Source organism: Taudactylus pleione, unplaced genomic scaffold, assembly GCF_031769625.1.
Source record: "Taudactylus pleione unplaced genomic scaffold, aTauple2 ptg000592l, whole genome shotgun sequence".
Lineage (NCBI taxonomy): Eukaryota > Metazoa > Chordata > Amphibia > Anura > Myobatrachidae > Taudactylus > Taudactylus pleione.
The window spans coordinates 4,094,892-4,118,168 of NW_028284994.1; the positions used below are offsets into that span (position 1 = coordinate 4,094,892).

Here is a 23,277-nt window from a genome sequence, read left to right on the forward strand (position 1 = left end):
ACCCTGAGGTACCTGGCTACAGGAATATCCTTTGATGACCTGAAGTTTGGGACCCTTATTTCCCCCCAGGCTTTGGGTTGCATTACCCTGGACACCAGTGAGTGAAAACACAACACATTTTTGTCCGGTGAAAAAAAAAAGAATACTGAAGTAAAAAATCAACCAACATGGCTGTGAATATCAATAAACATATTTGTTCTTAAAAGTAAAACCAACATGGCTGCTTTTTGATGTTTAACAAAACCAACATTGTTTTAAATGTCTAAAAACTGCTACATCAACAAATGTTATCTGTCCCAATAAGTAGGCATCTGTATGGTATATGGTGTGTTAGATGATGGATTGAATAGGCCAAGAAGCAAATGGCACAAGTCCAGATTGAGGCCCCGGCAACCAACAATCTGTCTTTGTGTTATGCATTTAGTGACCCTTTTCAATCCATGTCATCTGCACTATATACCAAGCAGCAGCTATTGAGAGAGACAAAACTTGTTGATATTTTAAAATTACTTTAAATTAGAAAAATTACAAAATTGGGGTGGCTCCTCATCCTTCATCAACTTGGCACTGTAAAGAACCTCAGAGGATGTGGAGGGGTAAGTGGGTTTGGGAGTAAGGTTTGGGATGGGGTGTAGGGTGGGATGGGGTTGGCCCCTGTGATGTGGCCTGGTAGCTTGTTGGCATGTAGGAATGGGATGTTGATGACCCCTAATGTGGCTTCACCATTGTCAGGGGCAGAGGCTCATCGGTCAGCCTTGTTGTGGTGCCCAGCTACTTCAATCTCCCCTGGATCACTGTCTCGTAAATGATCCTCTGGGCATGGATTTGTTGGCATTTATCCAATTCTAGGAGACTACTTGCTACATGAATGCCCAGGTGGTCAAACATGTCTGGGGGCTTTTGTAAGGCCTGTTGAACTTGTTCAAGTAGCGCATCTCTGTGCACCTGGGTCTTGCGCTGATAGCTACATTGTCTTGAAGAAGGCTGAGTAAATGTGGCCTCACTCTTGCTTCTGGGGGCGATTTGCGGGCTAGTGGTGAGGTCGAGGTCTGGTGTTCTAGACTGTTGGAGGAGAGAGAGAAAAGATTAATGTGTATAACATTTACTAATATTTTTTATTTCTTTCTTCTATTCTAGTTCCCAACAACGATGGAGGAGAGGCAGACCATTTCTGATTAATTTGAATGTAGGTGGAATTTCCCCAACTGTGGTGGAGCCATTGATGGCAAACATACCCGCATTAACCTACCTGCCTGCAGCAGATGCTTTTATTACAATTATAAGGGTTTTTTAGTATAGTTCTCATGGCAGTGGTGAACTCCAATTACGAGTTTATATCTGTTAATGTTGGCAAAAATGGCCGTGCTTCTGATGGAGGGTCATTTAATGGAGTGAGGGCAGTACCACTGCAGAAGGGCAGTATATGCTAATGTTATATGGACAATTGTGGACTATTGAAATTTTAAAAACCATTTGGCATGGTGTGTATACACTATGTCTGTACTTACCACATCCAAAGAGAATGGTTGTTGTATTTCTGCATTGTCCTCTTCCTGCTCCTCAGGTGGATATTAAACATTGATGGGCTTGTAGGCTGGTGGCATTGGGTACATTGGTGGGTTAGGGGTTAATATGTATTTGTTGGGCATGGGTTAATACACATTGGGGGTGCAGTGGTTAAAACGCATTGGTAGGGCAGGGCATATTATTCATTGGAGGTGCCGTGGTTAATATTCATTTGCAGTGCATTGGTTAATATACATTGGTGGTGCAGGGGTTATTATGCATTGGTGGGTCAGAGTTTTATATGCATTGGTGGTGCAGGGTGTACAATGGTGTAGTAGAATACAGGTGATACTCACTTCCAAACTGCAAAGTTCGCTAGACACACGATGCTGATGCTGATTGTCCTCTCTTCTCTAAATTGTCATCTGTCACAAAATGGGGGTGTCCAGGGACATCATAAATTGTACATCACATTGCACATCAAGCAAAACACCATATGATTTGTTTCACATGGTACATGATAGGTCAAAATCTTACTGCAGGTTCAGTTGATCTATGATGCCAATACACAATGCTAGTGATCCACATCACCATTATATTCATCCTATAAAACACTTCTTTTTACATAATTGGTCATTGATCGAATATGGCAAAATTGTGTAAAAATTTGCATCATGTATGGGCACCTTTAGTAATAAGCCTAACATTCTTCAAGCCATGAGATGACCAAGCCCCAAAAGGCTAGGGTGCCAAACTTACTTGAAAGTCTGTGTTCACAAGCAGAGGTACAATATTGTAGGGCACGAGGACCAGGCCAACATTAAAAGGGGATTGTGTGGGAACGTCATATTTGTTCAAAGTAGAAAACATGTTAAATCAATGCTGTGTAAATATAATTTCTCTGAGGAGAATTTGGCATATCATCCTCTATCCTTGATAAACAGTATAGGCATATAACCGCCTGAGTACACAGCATCATTTTTGGAAAAATGTACTATGTATATCTTTGGAAAATTTACATAATAACATTGGTATGGGTTTATTTTTCTTCCATATAAATTTCCGAAAGGCTGTCAAATGTATTTTCTCATCAGACAAAGTGAGGAGGAGAGGACAGACTTGTAAGGGATAGAGTCATTTTGGGAAGCTTATCATTTTAATTAAATTGGCTCTAACCTAAATGGACAGCCCTAAATGTTGCCAGCTTTCTAACTCTGTTATTATTTTACAAATAATAGTGGCAATGTTTAGTTCATAAAGTCTATAAATATTATTTGGAAATTGCATGGTACTGCACTGTAGATAGATAGGCAATATGTGAAGTAGCCCTTTGCAAATCTCCTACATCATTTAGGGCCAAAACAGTAGATGTTGAAAGTGAATCTAGAGAGAAGAGAAAATGATCTAACTTTGTCATTAAGGGTCGTAAGAATCTCTCAGAGTTTGCAATGAAAAATAGTAAATCATCCACAAATTCAGAAATGTTAATCTCCTCTTGACCTATAGAGACACCACAAAAAAGGCCATGATTGAAGAACTTACAATGAAGCATCTAGGGCAAGATTTAATAGCAGAGGAGATAAAGGACAGATTTGTGTGGTTCTCCTAAGAATTGGAATGGGTTGTCCTTAGACTGTCATAAATAAGTAATTTGGAACTAGGGGAAAATTAAAGATATGTGATAATATTCATAAATGTGGTGCTAAAGTACCTGAATTCCAAAATCCAAAAAGTGGTTCCAAATTATTTTATCAAAGGCTTTCTCATACTATAAGCTATTTAATAAAGTTGAAGAAGGTGTGCCAAAAGGTGAAGCTACCAAAGCTGCTATGGTAGAACGCATGCATTTGACAGAATTACATCCTTGTGTAAACCTTAATTGATGATACGTTAAAAGTCTGTTGCAAAAATATAGATTATATTATTTAGTCTTATTAAGTATAGTAGTTGGCCTGTAACTAGTGGCTTAGTTGAAAGAAGGATATGAGATAGTACATGAGTGGCTTTGTTGGAATAAATTGGTGAGATTCGGGAGTAGATACTCTTTAAGAAGTCTGTGATAATTGCCATGCAGACCATCAGGTTCTGCGGCTGTATGTAAATAAATACAGTGTTTCAATGGCTAATTTTACCTCATCTTCATATATGTCTGTTTAGTGTCACCATTTGCTTGTATGTTAATCCAGTAATGGATCATCTTTAAAGAAAGAATGTATTCGGAATATAACTCTGTGAGATATGATTCAAACAGACTAGTAATTTTAGCTTGAGAAACCAATGAAGTGTCCATACAGGGGTTAGTCAATTTTGTAATTAAATGTTTTTTCTTTTGTTGTTTCACCATAAATGCCAGGATTCTGTCACCTGTACCTCTTTAGCAGTAATAATAGTTGTGCATTACGTCCATCCGAAGTTTGGTCTACTGCAAAAGGAATATTTCAACTATTTGCTTATGTGTATGTTAAACATTTTTGTTGGCAGCTGTGATGAAAGTAAAGGTGCATACACACTAGACAATTAAAATGAATGATTGAATGATTATGACATGGTAATCGTTCAATCTCTCAATAAATAAAGGTATCATGCAGTATAATGTCAAAAACGACCAGCGATGCATGCTCCAGCTGGTCGTTTTCGACAACAATCATCTCCTGATCACGCAGGCCAACCTTCCGATAACGACAGGTTGGGTATGTTCGGGGGTGAGGGAATGTGCCTGCAGTGAAAGACATATCATTCAGTGTAAGTACATTATCACATTGCACAGGAAGATGAACGATTGTACGATTACAATGTCATAATCGTACAGTTGTTCATCTATCTTCTAGTGTATCCGCACCATTAGGTTACATTGGTATGCATATTTTAAGTGACTATGAAGAATATATAGTTTTCCTTTCTGTCCTTATTATGTTTGTACAAATAGGAATAAATAAGCCTCTTATCACTGCTTTTATAGCCTCACAAATAATACATGGTTGTCCCAGTGGAGAATGTCATCCAGACAATCCCTCATTAACTGTAAGTCTCAGATAGGTTTTAAAAAATCTTCGTTTTGGGAAAGGACCAAGGACAGGATGTAGAAAATATATTTTGCTGGTATAAAGGGGCATTATATGAAATTAATAAATAAGCTATAAACATATTAACTATATGTCAAAGTAAAGTATTCTGCTATCAAGACTCTCCACCTCTCTACAATCCTTCAAACGGACTCTCAAGACCCACTACTTCATCAATGCTTTCCAGCTCTCATCCTAACTTGCTGCTACATGCTCCCTCCTCCCTGTCTTCCCCATCTGTGTCATGCCTGTCTGTCTGCCCCTCCTCTTGTCAATGTAAGCTCTTGCGAGCAGGGCCCTCTACCCTTTTGTGCTTCTCCTTACTTTATGTTCATCTACTTCTTACTCACCACTAGGACACCTAACATGTGGTTGCTTATGCTCTGTTGCTTATTTGGGTGTTATGGCCACCAATGTATCAATGTATATTATCCATGTCCTTGTCCTTCATTGTATTGTATTTTACTGTAAGTAACTTTTTGGTTATGTACCTTCTAAGGTGCTGTGGAACACTTGTGGCGCCATATAAATAAATAATAATAATAATAATAATAATAATAATAATAATAATCAAGGGCAGATTAGGATGGAAAACTATCCTAGGAAGTTAATGGAAGCAGACTTAATCGGACAGTGTCTGTCAAGGGGGGAATCCCTCATAGGGCCTTATTCTGAGTTGGACACAGTTGCGGCCTTTCCTTGCTTCTTTTGCTGCAGTTGCATTTGCAAGTTTATGTTAATGCCACTATAATGCCCTTTACTGGTGTACATCCATGTGTCCAAACATGCATAGACTGAGACACCCACTGTCAGTGTCTATAGACACTGCAATCATGCCTTAGATACCAACATCGGTTGCACCATTGAAACTTTCACCAGCCCTATTCTAGGTGCAGATCAGCTATATGGCTCCAATGTTAGCAATTCAGTATCTCTCTACAGAACCACTTTCAGCAACAAGTCCATGTCACTGCAGTAACACACCCATACTAAGTTACATCGGCATCTAATTAGCCAACCTCTAGTAACTGCATAGGAAAGCCCAACACATTTCTAATACACTACACTACTTAGTGCGTGCATCTAAATCTGTACTGCAGCTCTGTACAAACACCATTGTGATGAATGTGTGGTGCAATTCAGTCTCATGTGCAGACAAAAAACATTGCACAAGAAAAAAAAAACTTTGGTCCCCACAGAAAAAAAACAAACAAACATTGGCTCCTACAGGAATACAGAAAAAAACACATTGGCCTAAATTGGAAAACAAACAAAATATTGGCCCACAACAGGAAAATTAACATTGGCCCAGATGGAAAAAAACACACATTAGTTCCCACAGGGTAAAAGCACACACATTGGCTTACACAGGAAACAATAAAACACATTGATTAAATGATTACCCCAGAGGATAAAAGAAATAAAGCAAACATTGATTCCCTCAAACCCCTACAGTAGACTGAGTGACCTCACCTTCAGGGCTGTCACAGATAGCTACAGAGCCAGCCTCCTGAACAGTGAGTGCCTCCATTCACTACAGAAAATTCAGACCAGTGAGTGTCACCCTGAGAAAGTCCTGAGCAGACCAGAGGGTCGAAACTTGGTCCTGCTCCTTCACTCACCCACGCCCTCAGCACCTCATCACCATCCTATGTCATTATTACCTCAGCCCCTTATCATCTTCTTTTGCCCCTCAGCACTATCCTCCACCCCTCAACACCATCCTTAGCCCCTTATCACATTTTTCAGCCCCCAGCCCATCACCACCATCCTCAGCCCTTCGTCACCATCATCAGCCCCTCACTGTGACCCTTAACCCCTCATCACCATTTACATCCACTCATTACCATCCTCTGCACCATCCGTATCCCCTTACCACCATACTCAGCTCCTTATCACCATATTCAGACTGAAATCCCTCATTATCTTACTCAATCCCAAATCACCATCCTTAGTCACGTATCACTTTCTTCAGCTTACAGCCCCACATCACCTTCCTTATCAACATTTTCAGTCCCAATCACCTTCCTCAGCCCCTATCACCTTCCAAGGTCCTTATCACTTTCTTCAGCTCCTACTCAGCTCATCCTCAAATAACTGAACTTGGCTAAGCCCTCACCTCATCACTGCAGTCTGCCTCTGTCAGGGACTGTGTGTGGGTAGGGAATGATGTGGGGTGAAGTGAACTGCCTGGACCAGGTTATAGGGATGATCAGTACATCAAGCTGGCCCAGCACACTATGTCACTGCTCCCAGCTAGTAATACCTGGAAATGCCCTCTATCCAGAGCAGATGATGCCTTCCAGTTCCACAGTGGAAGCCAGCTGATTTGTGCCATCCCGGATGGCAGAGGGGAATATGGGAGCGGCCTAGTGAGAACATTCTGGCTGTCCCAGTGGCCCAATCTGATCCTGTCTGCTATCAATTTATACTGTAGTAAATTCCAGTGAACACTTTAGGTACTCTATAGTGATAAGTATATTCCTTACTAGAGGGGTTTGCAATCGCCATGCATCTACCACAGCATGAGGGAAACAAAGAAAGGGAATACTGTTACTGGAAGAGGAAGACTAGATTGGAGTAGTCTTATCAAGGCAAAGGTCATATAGCAAGTCAAAATCCCCACTGATTATAAAATATGGACTATCCATTAACATAAAGGGGTTAAACATTTTTTTTTATAAAAGGAGAAATTTGGTTAATTGAAAAATATAAATTAAGAATTGTAAAATGTTGATGCTGGTTTGTAACATGGATAAGAATATAACTACCCTCTGTATTCAATATTGTATCAGTAATAGAGTAAGAAGATTTTTTTCTAAAAAAGTAGCAACACCTCTCTTTTGCTCAGTATAGGAGGCAGAGACACATTCCTGTATCCATGGACTTTAATATGTGCTTCACTCAATGAGATTCCTGCAATAATATATCTGGGTGGAAGAGTTTAATATGTGTTAATGCCCTATGTCTGTTGAGAGCAGAATTCAATCCAGCAATGTTTCAGGACATAATACATAGGAAGGTAGACGTGAGCTGTGTATTAACCTGTGTTAGTGATATTGATGCCATTAATGTAAACCACTTCTGGGCAAAAGGCTTGCTTCATATTGATATACACTTGATGCCCCTGCTTTGTTACAGAAATCAATGTCTGGGTATGTGAAGTATCACCAGGGAAGGGAACATGGCTGGGTAGGTAAGAGGGTTGTAAAAGTGCTGGCTTCTCAGCAGCAGGTAGCATGCAGGCAGTGAGATGGGAGCCAGCACCCAATCTAGGTGCTCTCCTCTCAACTGGAGGGGAAGGTCTGCTAAGTCAAGATGCTGCAGTTTGCACCAGGCCACTGTATTCTTTGTGTTCAGCCCTTTGATGTCAGACCTGAGCGAGAGCTGCATCGCCTTGGTCTCTATCTCTTCTGTGTCCTCCTCAGGCAGTGGCTGGGGCATCCTTTGCTCAGGGGTCTCTGTGAGCAGCATGGCCAGAGTGCATACCTTGTGGGTGTGCAGGCAAAGCAGGGACTTTAGCAAGGAGACCACCATGTCAGTGTGGTCAGAGGGTAGCTCCAGTGTTGTGGCGCTGGGGTTGCAGAAGACACAGCAGTAAAAGAAGCTGTGCATGTTCCTGTCCATGTTGTGACATCTGGGTGATTGTAGGACTGATGATGAGAGCTCTGTGAGCATACAACCATTCCCAGTCTAATCAGAAGATGAGCCTCCTCTTGCACCTCATCAGATCTGGAGATATGGAGATTTGCCTCTTCTCTTGCTTGGGTCCAAACTGGTCACTGGACTGCTTCCCATCTGGCAAGATAAGATACAGACATTTTACATAATAGCAGGCTAGCTGCAGGAAGTGCTGGTCGAGGCCACTCTTCACCTTGACAGTGGTAAGGCAGGCGGTGGTGTGGAACAGCAAGTGAGACAGATGTTTATATGGTTATGGTTACCCTGCTGCATCTACTGTCCTTAACCAGTGTTTTACTTGCAGTTGTAACAGCATCACAGTGGGCAGGAACAGGCACCAGACAGGAGGTAGATAGCAGCAGGTGCCCCCAGCACTGCCTAGTAGCATGTCATCCAGCACACACAGAATGGCTAGATATAGCAGCAAGTGGGGAAGTGACTCCATCACCTTAGGGCTTTTTGTCCATTTTTGCACATTTGAATTTGCCACCCCCACCTAGATTCATGATGTCACCAGTTGGGAGAGGCTTATCACCTAACAGCCATCTCTGGCATTACACTCTCTTATTAAAGCTGTGCCAGGGCTAATAAGCACAGAGTGATTACACCTTATCCCCAAAATACTCTACAGTCACACTGTATGACATAAATAGTGCTTATTCATATCAAGCTAATTTTTGTTAGCATGGTGAAGTCAGGTGTATTTGTGCACTCAAGTGAAGCTATTTTGAGTACACCCCCACAGGCAACTTCTTAACATGCAGACACTGACTTCAGCTTATACCCAGAGTTTATGGGACAATGCACTCAGTATTATATCAAAAGTAATTTTTCACCTTTCAGTGAATGTGAATTGACTTGTTCATATAAAACATAGTAATAGTTGTTATTATTTCCCGCCTATCTAGGTAGATACAATTACCCATAACATAGCTAACAACTATACGTGTGTAATAAACATTTTTATTTACAACCCCATATCTGGACAGGAGCAACCATTCTAACTCGGGAGTGATACAGACTCATACAGTCAGATGAACATATTGTTATGAATCTCTGGGAAGATTCACAGTGAAACCATTACCAGGAAAATGGAGCTCAATATATTATAGTGAGTTGATTGATTGTGGAGCTAGGTAAGTCAATTAAGAGTCAATTGAGAAAAGATTCTTGAAGTGTCAATTGATAAAGAGTCGATTGATAAGGATTTGTGAGGATAGATGGCTCCTAACTTGAATGTGGCCTTAAGGCTGATCTATGCTTGACCGGTTGCAACTTTGAGAGCACTTGGCTAGTTGCAGCCTTGAGAGCTGGTATGCACTTGGCTAGTAGCAGCCTTGAGAGCTGGTATGCACTTGGCTAGTTGCAGCATTGAGAGCTGGTATGCACGTGGATATATCAGAAACTGCTGTAAATGTTAATTGCTATTTGAACATGCAGACAATGAATTGCTACTGAAACCGAAGATTGTAAATTGCAGATAGTGCACATAAACACTGAAATGCAGTGCAGACAGCTGGGTGTTATTTAGCTGACTGACCACACAGACACAGAGGAGCTGCTGAGACTGCTGGAATGAATACACAAAAAGTTCACACAGTACTGAAGTGCAAATTTGACACTGTTCTTATGATACTTGCAGGAAATCCACACTGATGCTGAGGTGTTGCAGGCACAGCTCTAATGTTACTTGCAGAGAAATCACACAGATGCTGAAGTGTGACAGCCACTGCTTAGATGTAACTTGCAGGGAGTACACAGGCTAGGCTTGCCTACCCTCCCAATTTGGCTGGGAGCCTCCCAATTTTCGGGTGCCACTCCTGGCCCCCAGAAAGGCAGGCAAGCCTCCCAGAAGCCCCCGACCCTCCTGACCTCCCCCCTGATAAAACTAGAAACCCCAGCAGCGGGGGGGGCGGTTTTGCGATTCGTGCTGAATCGCGTCATCGTGGCCCCACCCCCTGCTTCCCAATGCCGAAAATAACATCATTGTGAAGAGGGGGCAGAGCCACGATGACTTGATTGTGTGATCCCGCCCCCCGGCTCCGCCCCAATGTGACACCAAATGTCTGCCCCCGCCCCCAATGGCCAGCCCCGCCTCCCACTGTTAGCCGACAAGCAGCTCCCTCCCGAAAGGGTGGAGCTGATTGTTGGCAAGTATGACACAGACACTGGACACGAGGAGCTGGAACACACAGGGGGATGAACTTTTCACTAGAACTGGAAGCCACAAACAAACACTGTAGCCAGCACAAGAGCAGAGATCCAGCAGGGGTAAAAAAGGAAGGAGGTCCAATCAGCACAGGGAGGCAGAGACAGAACAGTCAGGTAATGAGACCTTCCAACAGGTGAGTAGTTGCATGTAGCAGCCAGAATCCAAGTAGCTGGGAAGAGACTGAGAGTCAATCAGACAGAGAGCCACAGTGTCACATGTAACACATATACTGTATATTTGGCTCTAAAATCAACCCCAAACAAATAGGAGGAATGTAGTCTGTTATTCTATTAACACTAGCTTTTCCAGATATTTCCTCATACCTTCCGTTCCTGATGAGGGTGAATTGACCATTGGCTTTTTCCTTCCATTGTTGATTCTTGTTTCAAGATTCAATTATGTTTTTGCAAATACTAGTGTTAAAATACATGAGGTAACGAGTAATATGGGTATGAATAAAGCACAACAATTATGTAATGCTTCAAAAATATTACTGTTTTTTAAAAATGTTAAGTAACTTGTGTAAACATGCAGAAATTGTTACATAATACAACGACCTGCTGTGAAAACAGAATAACCAGAAGGGATGAAATTTCCTCATGAATATAAAGATGTGCACAAGGCACTTTCAGGTGAGTTTTTTTTTACTCACATATATCTTCACATTTTTTGAAAACTTCAATTTGCCATGTGCCACAAACATGTTTTTTACATTCGGGGCATGTATCTGTTGTTGTTTTTTTGGTTACAAATCCCTATCTGGCATCATCTGCATTTTGCTGGTCTTCCTGTGAGAGGATCATTAGCTGTTACTTTCATCCCAAGAAACGTATGACTGAGAACAATGGAAATGTTCTGCTAAAGACAGCAAGGATTAATTAACACCTTGATATTTTAAAGTTTGTAGATTGTATGGGCATTTATCAAATAAGACATTGTAAAAAACTTGCATGGGCCAGTGCCATAAAGAAGCACATACACTGTACTGTACTTTTGTATCATCTAGTCTTCAACATCAATACCACATTTTGTGTCATTGTAAGAATGCATAGATTCAGGAGTCTTTTTCTCCTTTGCTTTATCAATGAGAACTCCCGTATGAAAATGCTAAGGATCAACTTGATCTTGGCGACCTTGCCCTGATAGGATGTCAAGTGTGCTACGGTCATCTGTTTTACAGAGCAGTTTGGTATGCAGAGGATCTCAAGAATTTTTCACATAGCGATTACTTCTCACCCAGCTCATAGTTCCAATGATCTGCTTTCTTAACGTTTTAGCCAAACTCAGGGATGTAAATAAGTTGTCAGTAGTAACATCCTTCCCTTTATCTATATAGGGCTTTAGTAAGTGCAGATCAACATGTTCCCCAATATTTTGGTCAGCTGGTCTAGTTTCATCCTTGCAGATACAAAAATTCAAAATGTACCTCTCTTTGGGCGGTATTCAATTGTTGCACCCCTATACGTGCCCGTCAGGAGTTATTCAATTGCTTCTACCGTCGGGCGCGATCAGCTGCCAGCGCACCATTTCAGCTCGCAGCCCCAGGCGGATGCGAGCTGAAATGGGCGAAAAGTGACATCTTTGGGTGCCCAAACATCACTTTTCATGATCGCACCCAGCACTTCAGTTGGGGGTAGCTGCTTTACGTGGCTAAACCCAACCATTTTGGGCGTAATCAGCGCGAAAAACAGCAACAATTGAATAGCACCCTGCGATTTCCAATCCCTTTAGACAAAGCTATAACTTTGACTTCATGCACTCTTGCTGTAGTTACACCAGGTAGCCCTTCCCAGCATGTCAGCACCCAGTGCACCTACAGTAAAATTACACTGATCATCTTTTTCTCATCTTTTTTGCTCAAGCATGGATCAGTTTCGAGACAAGGAAACCACATCACGAGAATAAACTGATTAATTGTGTGTGAATGAGTCTGAACCTGCATATAAAATGCTTTGATGCAGCAGCTGTTTGTGTTTTCATGCAAAGTTTCATTTTCTTGAACTGCAGCTTTGTACATGTTTAAAACTAACTCCTGTCTAAATAAAGTCACAGCATAGTGACTCTGGTACAGATTGAGTGGTGTGTTAAATTGCTCTGTGGTGCGAATAAGATGCAAAATTAAAAAAAAACTCACTATGCTACGCCGATTTCCATAGCTAAGTCACACCCGGTGTATTTTTCCTCCTGGCGTATTGAGGCTAGGGGTATATATTTACTAAAGTGCAGGTTTTTAGAAGTGGAGATGTTGCCCATAGCAACCAATCATATTCTACTTTATATTTATCTAGCACCTTCTAGAAACTGATTGGTTTCTTTGGGCAACATCTCCACTATTAAAAAACCTGCGCTTTAGTAAATATAGCCCCTAGGTGTATAATGACACTTCTGAAAATTGCACAGATAAATTTGATGTACAACATTTGTACATCTATGAATAAATCAGTTTGGATCTGTATACAAAGTGCTACACTGCAGTGTATATGGCTTTTTCTCATGACAAGTTATATTGTGCTTCATCTGCACTCTGTATGTTTTCAAAACAAATTCCTGTGTGGTTAAGGTTGCAGCCTGGCATCTGTAGTGCACTTTCACTGATGTTCAACTACATCTACAATGTGAATACGATGCACAATTTAAGGAAAAATATGCTCTCAGAGCAGCTCATTGGTGCTGGTCATCTTGTGCCCTATGGTGTAATGAGGCTAGGTGTATGCAGACTTATCTCTATGTTCTATGTATCATGAGGATCAGAGCCACAATCCTTCCTACACTGTAGAGATTACTTTATATATTTTCATTTTAAATATAGTGTAACATTCACTGTTTAACAGTAATAAAACTTGTTTCAACAGTGTTTGTTATGTGATCCCGTCTGTGGGGTTAGGAATAACACTGACACTGGAATGTAAGTTTCCTACACCTAACACTTACCCCTCACTCCCTCCCAGGTGCCTAAACCTAACCTCCCCCTCCCTGCACCCTAACCCTCCCACCTTTAGTGCCTAACCCTTCCCCTAGTGCCTAAACCTAACCTCCCCCTTCCTGCACCCTAACCCTCCCCCCTTTAGTGCCTAACCCTCCCCATAGTGCCTAACACTAACCCTGCCCCTAGTGCCTAAACCTATCCCCTATCCCTCCCCCTAGAGCCTAACACTAACCCCTAATGCTCCCCTAACCCCCAATACTTACCTTTAGGAAGCTTGAAGTTGGGATTCTGGAACCAGGATCCGAATGCTGTTCTGAATGATTTTCTGTGTACCACAGTGGGCCAGTCCAACCCTGTCTATGAGCAATTCAGAGTCAGACAGATATTTTTATTTCTCTGTGGCTGCTTAATTTGTATTTCTGGGTGTCACAGGTATGCAGTCAGAGATGCACCCTATTCTGAGTGGTGCGTATGCTGAGAGAATGCCTATGCTGGAAGAAGAAAATTAGCATACCATTAGCATACAATTAGCATACCATTAGCATACAATTAGCATACTTTTAGCAAACCATTAGCAAAATATCTACATTTTAAATACAGCCACAGATGGAGCTGCATGTGAGACAGAATCAGAAATTTAGTTTCAGGAACTAATATAGCAAAGAAACATATGAGATTTAGGGGTCTATATACTAAGCAGTGTTAGGAGACAGAGGGCCTGTTTCAGAGCTGGACGCTCAGACAGAGCACTCACTCTGAATCAGGGCCGGCCTTCGTTTTTTTTTAGAGTGGCCTCCTGGCCGCTCGCATAGCTGTGGGTGACCACCCAAAGCTATAGCGAGCGGCCAGGAAGATGGTCGCGATGGTCAAGACCATCGCGACCATCGAGCTTGTGACGAGACCCTTGAGGTAGGGTCTCATTGTTGCAAGCCCAAGAGTGCTTTCAGCTCTAACAGAGCTGAAAGCACTCCCACTGACATCACTTGTGATGTCAGTGGGGCCGGCCACAGATGGTAGGCATTCCCATGGGAACGCCTCTGTCTGGGCAGCTACCCCCCCAGCCCGCCCACCAAAGGGGGCATGCTGTCACTCAACATCGACAGCACGACCCCTTAGGTGCGAGACCCTGGGTGACGGCATAGCCGTCGCTCTCCGGGCCTCGCGTATGTGCACGACAGAGCCGGCTCACAGTGAATAGTGATAAGGTGCCAGCCAATCAGCTCCTAACTGCCATCTCACAGGCTGTATTTGAAAAATGACAGTTAGGTGCTGTTGATTTTGGTTCATGTAAAACATGTTTATGCTAATAGGATACCCAGCCCGCTCTATGACTAAATAAAGACACAGCCCCACCATTTACTCTCTGGTGTAACATGGGAAGAAGCTGTGTATGTAACATTTATAATAATGATATGAATTATTGGACACATTTCTGCATTCCTGGAGGTAAATCCAACATGAACTTTTCATCAATCCTCACTTTGTACTAAAAATGTATATGGGTTTCATGAAACAGCCAATTTCAGACAAATATTAAACTGAAACTAATACAGACTGGGGTCACTTACTGTACCTGTGTATAACCATATATATTCAACAATTGTGCCATAGGAATGGTGGTGAAAGAATTGACATCTCCAATAAAACCAACCAGTTTGCCACGTTTCCAAAATGAGTAATTAGGAGTTAATTTTTTATCAGATAATATATCTAAGACATGAGTTACAGCTTTCATCTCATATCCACAAGAATCAAACAAATTATAGCCCAGAGTAATATTGGGCAGAATTTTTGGGTCTCTGTTAATCTCATTAATTGTATAAATAAAAGCTCGGAGGTGTCTGTACTTTTTACGGTTTACCCTGTTTAAACAAATAACAAAAATAATTTAGCATAAATTTGTTACATTTTTAATTATTACTAAAATGAAAACTAAAGGAAAAGCTGTAACATAATTACTATAGAAGGACTCAGACTTCTATAAGTCCATCAGAGCTGAATTTAGGTTACCGAGTAATGACTCAAATCTGCATGCCAAAATTAGACTTTGTTATAAGGCAAAACCACAATTTAGAAAACTTAGATCTCACTTTTTTTATAGCAAAATCCAATTTCTAAAGTGAAGCAGGTTACACTTCATTTAACCATAATTTTCTGTGCTCATGTTTTTTTATCACATATAAGTACAGATGAGCAGGTTTGGTTTTTCAAAAAACTGAACCCACCTGAATTTTGCATATCTGAGTATTTACATGAACAGGCTCAGTGTCTCCTGCTAGAATCAGAATCCAAAACAAAGCAAAATGTAATCTTCCCAGCATTGGATCTCATGTGTTTTGGATAGGGATGTGTAGGTTCGGATTAGTTTAAATTTTCCCGCCAAGTTCGGATTTTTCCCGCCAAAAATCGGGTCTCAGAAAGAGGCAAAATGTCATCTTTCATGGAAAACATAATCTTTCATGGACTTTTGTCCATGAATGATGATGTTTGTCCATGAAAGATGACGTTTTGCCTCTTTCTGAGACCTGGATTTTTTGCGGGAAAAATCTGAATTTGGCGGGAAAATTCGAACTTTTCCGAGCCTGCACATCCCTAGTTTTGGATTGCATATTAAAGTCCCTCTCATGTGCTCAGTTGCCATTTCACACAGGAGGTCCAATGGGGAAGATAGTGTTGGCAAGGCTCTTGGGAGAAAGAAGGCAAGTTTAGTTAGTTAGCACCACCATAATGATCACACAGTGGCCCTGATTTATTATGGATTGCTATTGTAATCGCGGCTGCGATTATGCATGCAGTTCTGCTGTAAAAATATGCTAATGAATGCTACTGAAAAGCCAGCATGGATACAACCACTACCTCCCACTACCACTATATCACTTCTGTAATACCTTGCAGTCCTGTGTTCACATCGGGAACATCAAGTAACATCAGACCTTCTCGCACAATTACAACAGGTCTGACCTTACTCAGAAATTACTAACCTTGTTGCACGCTGTGAGTACTGAAGCTGTGTATTATAGTACATCACAGTGGCTAATTTATGCACATCCAAGTAACTGTGTTCAACTGGACAGGTACGTCTGCTTTTCTCAACCACACCCCTCTCACCACCCCGAAATGCTGATGGCTTTTTTTCTGTGTGCATGATCGCAGAGCGATCGCAATGCTAACATATTATACTGTTTCCCTTTGTAATTTTATTGTAATATCAGACTATATTAAATTCAGTAATGGTAAAGTCTATGGGGCCAATTTATTAAGGATCACATTTTGCAATGCGATCAGGGCATGCAGTACCACCCATGCGATCATACCGGCTGAATGTATGACCCGGCACATGCAGGGAGATGGGCTCCAAAAAGAGCCCATCCCTGCGATGTGGCTGGAGCGCATTCAGGGCTGCTGTGCATGCGCAGTCCCGCGGACTGCACATGAGCGGCGCCCATTGCCAGGAAGATCCCTCCGCCTGCTGAAATGCAGGTAAGTGCCCATAGGACACAGCGGCTAATGCTATCTTCAGATAGCTTTAGCTGCTGGGGTCAATATCGGGAATGTTTCGCATTCCCAATATTGATACATTTGTCAGCATCGTATCCCCCATAGAAACCTATGGGGGAGGCGGCTGCCGGCAGCAATGGAGGGATCGCAGCAGGTACCAGAGATACCTGCTGCGGTCCCTCCTTCATACATCTGGGGGATACTAAGTATTTGAGGTAAACCCTCAAAAACAGGTGTTTTCGGGGAATTTACCTCAAATGCACTTTGATAAATGGGCCCTATGGATCAGGTTGATCATCCTAGAACTAGCAACACTGGCACTAGTAGATGAGCTGCTCCAAATCACATAAATCATAATCAATGTCAAATAAAACATCAACATATGGTGATGTGACTGGCAGTGGAGCTGCCATTTATGATGAATGTAGTGATTTGGCCAAAATAAGCAAAATAGGTAACTTTTCATAGACCATCATCCATAGAGGAAAAGAAACCCCCTGTCATGGAAATTTTTTGCTCAACATGTTGCTAGTAGAAACAAGCCCAGATCAAAAATGAATGTCTGACACAGTCATGCATCTCCTCAACCTCTTCAGCACTAGCTTCTTGATCTAAGTGGATGATTCAGCTGCAGATACAGAAGCTATTGCAGCTGCCTACATGTTATCAGCTAGGATAACTGTAGTATGGTAATGCAATAGGAGGCGTAACACCTCCTATATGTATTATTGATCCAAGATTCATCCTTGGATGCAGCATTGGATCATTTGCTTGTCACTCAGCCAGCTGAGTGAAGATGGGGTCAGGCAAGCCGGCCATTGCAACTGCCCAAAAAGAGGCCAGGAAATCTCCATCTGCCAATGGAGATCCTGGCCTCTTCCTTCCCCCAACAGTGGTGACATATCTCCGTTTTGCAAAATGGAGTCTGTCACCGCCCCCTCCCCGCCCACAAAAAGCATCAGACTGTCAATCACTCCAATCATTTCTAAATCATCTGTAAATATACTTGTATGTTTGAGTAATATTGAAGACTATTTAAAAATAGAGAGAGGAAAATTAAATGTTGTTAATCTGCAACAGTATGATGTTCATACTTGTGCATTTGACAGTAAGGACGGTGATGACAATTATAAATGTATTGTACATAAAATGATTGATGTTGATAATGGTGTATCTGGCAATAAGGACGATGATGGCAGTAATAATTTTGTTGAACAATAAGAATAAAAATGATGGTAGGTGTGCTTTACATATCGATGATGATGATGATGAGTGTGTTTTACATATAAAAGATGATGATGATTATGAAGATGAATGTGTTGTACATATAAAAGGATGATGATGATGATGATGATGATGATGATGATGATGATGATGATGATGATGATGATAAATGTGTTGTACATATAAAAGAATGATGATGATTATGATGATGATGATATTTGTGTTGTACATATAAAAGAATGATGATGATGATGATGATGATGATGATGATGATGATGATGATGATGATGATGATAAATGTGTTGTACATATAAAAGAATGATGATGATTATGATGATGATGATATTTGTGTTGTACATATAAAAGAATGATGATGATGATGATGATGATGATGATGATGATGATGATGATGATGATGAATATGTTGTACATATCAAAGATTGATGGTGATGATAATGAAGATGACTAATAAATGTGTTGTACATAGAAAAGATTGATTATGATGATGATGAATGTCTCCAACTCATGCCCATGATAAGTGCATTGTTGTTATGCCTGGCCAAATGAGCAAAGGAACTGCCTCTCAGGTGCGAAACTATTTCTACTCCAACGCATGCAATGATTGTCACGCTATCTACAGTACAGCTTTTTTGACATAAAAAAAGTTGAGGTAGAAATGTTAACTATTTAGGAAACTATTTGTGAATATGCCATTTCATGGTTCATCTCAAAAATGTAAATCACATGGAATAATCAGTCCAGTAACAGCTACCAGTAGCCTCATGCAATTTTCACTGCCAACACCCTTATCATTGGCCTCCTCAAGCACTGTACAAATAGTGCTGTATAATTGGATCAAATGTCATCAGACTCCTTTAATAAAATCCATAATCCCCCAGAAGAATTTCTAGGCCCCAAGGCAGATGCTGTAGTGTTTACGAACATGAAGGTAATACATATTTGTGCCAATTTTGTCCAACAAGTGTCCTATAATCTTACACTACTGAATTTTCTTCCACATGTAAGTCTCAAGTTGGACCACACACACTCGGCAACGCGAGATAAAGAAAGACAGAGATATAACAATTGTTAGTATTAAGGAATCCCAAAGGCTTATATATAAATAACACCAGTGTCCTTTTAATATGAATGAAACACCATGCTTCCACTCCCAGAGTTCTTAATCAAAAGGAAAAAGAAGATGATCCTGCTCACATAAGTGCTTACATAAGAAAATGCATTGATCCACCTATAAAGGTATATTTAATTCATCTGAATGGATGAACTTGTGCTCTCACATGCAGTGTATCATACCGATAAAATACAGATGGATTCTCACACAGTTTCTTACATAGTTACAGGTACTCTTACTCCTATAATGGTTTCTTTAAGACCTTCGCAATATAATCCCAGTGATAGGAATGCCATGTAAGCAAACAAATGGAAACTCCTTATGATGCACATTTTCCAAAACTGTTAGGATCTACGGTTAGCAGATCATCTTGGATGCAGTTACCAGTCTTAGCTGCTACTAGAACTTTGCATTTAATCCTGTCTGTCTGTGTGCTGATCACATGTGTTCAGCAATGGGAAGTTTTTACAGACATCTAGGAATAAACATCTTGCCTTAATATGAAGCATTTGTTTGTATGCTATAACAACCAGAATAACACAAAAAAGCGATTTAATCCCCCAGCTGTTCAGGATTGAGCCTATTGTCTTCAAGCTAATGCACTCTGCCAGCTATCCTGTACAGACTGGTCAATAGTGAGGGACTAGTTGGAATTAGTTGACAATACCCAGGAAGCGCTGCAGGAACGTATTCACACATAGGGCCTAATTCAGACCCGCTCACGAGTGCAGGACGCTCGCAAGAGGGTCGATGGTGCCCTAATGCTCATGCGCACGATGGAGGGAGCTCCGTCGTGTGCATGTGCGAGACCCGCATAGCGACAGCCAAGCTGTCGCTATGGGTCTCGCACAAAAGGGGGCGTGCTGTCGATGGTGACTGACAGCACGACCCCTTTGGTGGGCGTGCTGGGGGCATTGATGCCCAGACAGAGGCGTTCCCATGGGAACACCTTCCGTCTGGGTCCGGCCACACTGACATCACTAGTGTTGTCAGTAGGTGTGCTTTTGGCTCTGATAGAGCCAAAAGCACTCCTGGGCTTGCGGCAGCGAGACCCTACTGCAGTGTCTCGTCGCAAGCCCGATGGTCGCAATGGTCTTGACCATCGTGACCATCCTTTTGGCCGCTCGCATAAGCTGTGGGTGGTCACCCACAGCTATGCGAGCGGCCTGGAGGCTGCTCCATTTTTAAGTAGGAGGGCCCTGATTCAGAGCAAGTGCTCTGGTCAGAGCGTCCGGCTCTGAATCAGGCCCATAGCCAGAAGTAAGCGATTACAGGTGCTGGTGTAGTATCCTGGGAGAATTGGTTCCAAGTGCCAGTGTAGGAGCCTGGGTGGAAGTAAGCAGTTCCATATGCCAGTGTAGGAGTTTGGTGGTGGCAGAGAGTTACTGGTCCAATGCACACTGTTAGATTCAGTAATAGGCGGTTACTTATTAAAAGTGGAAATCCCTTATATTCCAAGTCAGTGGAATAAAAAAAATGTGATCAACTGGCAGAGCAGGGTCATCTGGTCAAAGGTAGATTATTTAATAAGAAGGGTGAACCAGAATAAGCGTATATTTCATCAATTGTCTGTTAAACAATCATTTGAAAGAGGAAGCAGATTGATAACCATCATAAAAGAAAGGTTTGTGCAGTAGATGATCTCCATGACCCATAACATTTTTGGGAATTTTTGGCAATTTGCAGTGGCCTGTATAAAATTGTGCCATATGCAAAAAAATTTACTTGCCTTATAGTACATTCAACTAAACTAAGAAGCATTAATGAAGTGGAATTCTTTACTTTGGGTGGAATTCAATTGTTTTTAGCACTCTTTGCACTTTGGTCGGGTGTAGCCATTTTATGTGGCTAAACCCGACCTCTCTGGGTGCGATCGATACGAAGTAGACATCAATTGAATAGCGCCCCGTATTCTCCCATAACTTTAGACAGGAGCGCTAAAACAAATGAATTCTGCCCTTTATATGATTGACAGGAAGCCAACAAGAACTACACATTTAACCATGATATAGGTAAATGGGGTGGAGATGTTACATAACTACAGCAGGCTGTAGAATCATGTTAGTTGTATGCAAGCAATTAAAGCCTTTTGAAAGTTTAAAAATTAAGTGAGATCTGACGCTGCCAGTCTGAGTCTTCATACCCCTAATTAATCTACTTAAAAATCATTAATCAAAGTTGAAGGAGAATATGATGAAAACAAGTGATTATGAAAAGTGTACTGTACTAGTAAATTAAAGTCTTCATTACCAACACAATGACCCAATGATGTGCAAGATCTTGATTAATGATGACTGCATACTTGTCCCTAGATTTAAGTCCTATGTCATTTCATTTTTTACCGATTGACCCAGCTCTTAAAACAGACAGATATCCTTGGGAGAAAGTTGAAGGTCCTAGTTTCAAGTACCACTTCCTTCTACTAGTGCTACTATTACTACTAGTGCTATTAATTCTAGTAGTAGGATTAATGATGCCAGAAAAAAAAACGTTTTTTTTTTCATAGAGCTTCACAGACAATGAATGAAAAGGTTGTTATATTATCTGGGCAGGTTTAAATTAAATCCCCAATTTTGACAGTGACAAATCTACCACATCTCATTGTGATATTGTGTCATTTTGGTAGAATAATGGCAGAATACTGTAATTTAATTCCAGTACACAAATGAACATTACAGCATATCTGACAGTGCACCAGAGACTGGTTCCTACTTACTGGGTGAAGCTGTACTGGTCCCCCGAGGCTTAGTTATGGGTGCTGTAGTAAGGTGTCCACCATTTTGGCAAGCAGCCCTCTCCCCTTTGCTACGGGGACTACTGACAGCTCTCCCTCAGCTATTTGCACCAGTATCTTTTCTTCCTCGTACAGCTGCAAGTGGCTGTAACTTTAGATGGCTGCAGCTCCCATAGGCATGCACACCACTCTGATTGGAATTAAAGTTTTGCCACATTTGACACCAAATTAGAAGGTCCCCTATAAGAAGTAGTCTTTGGGCACCATTTAAGTATTTGACTCACATCCAGTACTCCAGTGTTTGTTCAGTTAAAGATCCCAGTCCTCCTTGCTGACCAGCAGGCCATCTCCTCATCTGCTGCTGGGACCACTGGCAGCTCTTCCCTCTCCCCAGCCACTGGCCTATCTTCTTCATCTGGCTGCTGCAGATGGCTATATTTCTAGGCAGCTGAGTATCCAACTCTGGTTAAAATTAAAAATGATAGTTACACCAAACGTTACGTAGTAGTTTGTGCCAAATTTGAATCTCAGCATCTGTTTAGTTAGAGCCCATATTGTAAATCCTTTGTCTGCTCTTTTGGGACTGTTTTTTATGACTTTCTGGTTTTGAATAGTCTACTGACCTGATTCTGCCCCCCACGTGCTGCATTGACTATCTGGTTTTGACCAATGTCTTTTAACTAGGCACCAATAAGCATTACTGCATCTACATCTACTTGCCTTTAGTCTCTCCAGAGCATATCTACCTTCAGTTCCTCCAGAGTCCATCAGAACATACATTATGAACCCAGACTTTGGGCTGTGACATGAATATCAGTCACAGTAAAGCCAAACACCCATTGCAGCTGTAATTAGTGAAGACTTCCAAATGTTGGACTCTGTGAAATAACTCCTAGAACACCTACTTACACCTACTTAGTAGAGCATAGAGACAAGAACACAATCAAGATCAGATCAACCAGTATTTTCAAACTCATGTGCAGTGGGCTGCTGCTATCCAGCTTGTTCAGGCACATCCTCGGGTTTTATTGAACCATTGTTCAATACAATTTTGAATACAGTCCACCAGCTTCCAGATGGAAAGAATAAAGGTAGCTTACAGTACACCATCTCTTTGTTGTTTGGGCAGGCCTTGTCTTGGGATTCTCCATTGTGGGAGAGAAACAACCCTTTGTTGCACATTAGTGCACACTTCCTGGATGCCTTTAAAAAGTTTTTTAAAGAGCCCAGATGAATGATGTCTACAGCCTCTGCAATTTTTCATGTGAAACAGGGGCTCCAATCTGTGGGCCAATATGCTGT

At 41.5% G+C, this 23,277-nt stretch overlaps 1 protein-coding gene across 1 annotated transcript in view; it reads right to left on the reverse strand.

Annotated features, from left to right (window-relative positions):
- LOC148481213 (vomeronasal type-2 receptor 26-like) overlaps positions 1-22,991 on the reverse strand; it is a 149,591-nt gene extending 126,600 nt beyond the window's left edge. Inside the window, exons 1-4 of the mRNA XM_088453821.1 lie at positions 22,891-22,991; positions 22,722-22,774; positions 22,260-22,437; positions 14,961-15,249 (exon numbers count right to left, since the gene is read on the reverse strand). Of these exons, the coding sequence (XP_088309947.1) occupies positions 14,961-15,249; positions 22,260-22,437; positions 22,722-22,774; positions 22,891-22,991 (621 nt within the window). The remainder of the gene's footprint in view (positions 1-14,960; positions 15,250-22,259; positions 22,438-22,721; positions 22,775-22,890) is intronic.
- Positions 22,992-23,277: the final 286 nt, after the last annotated feature.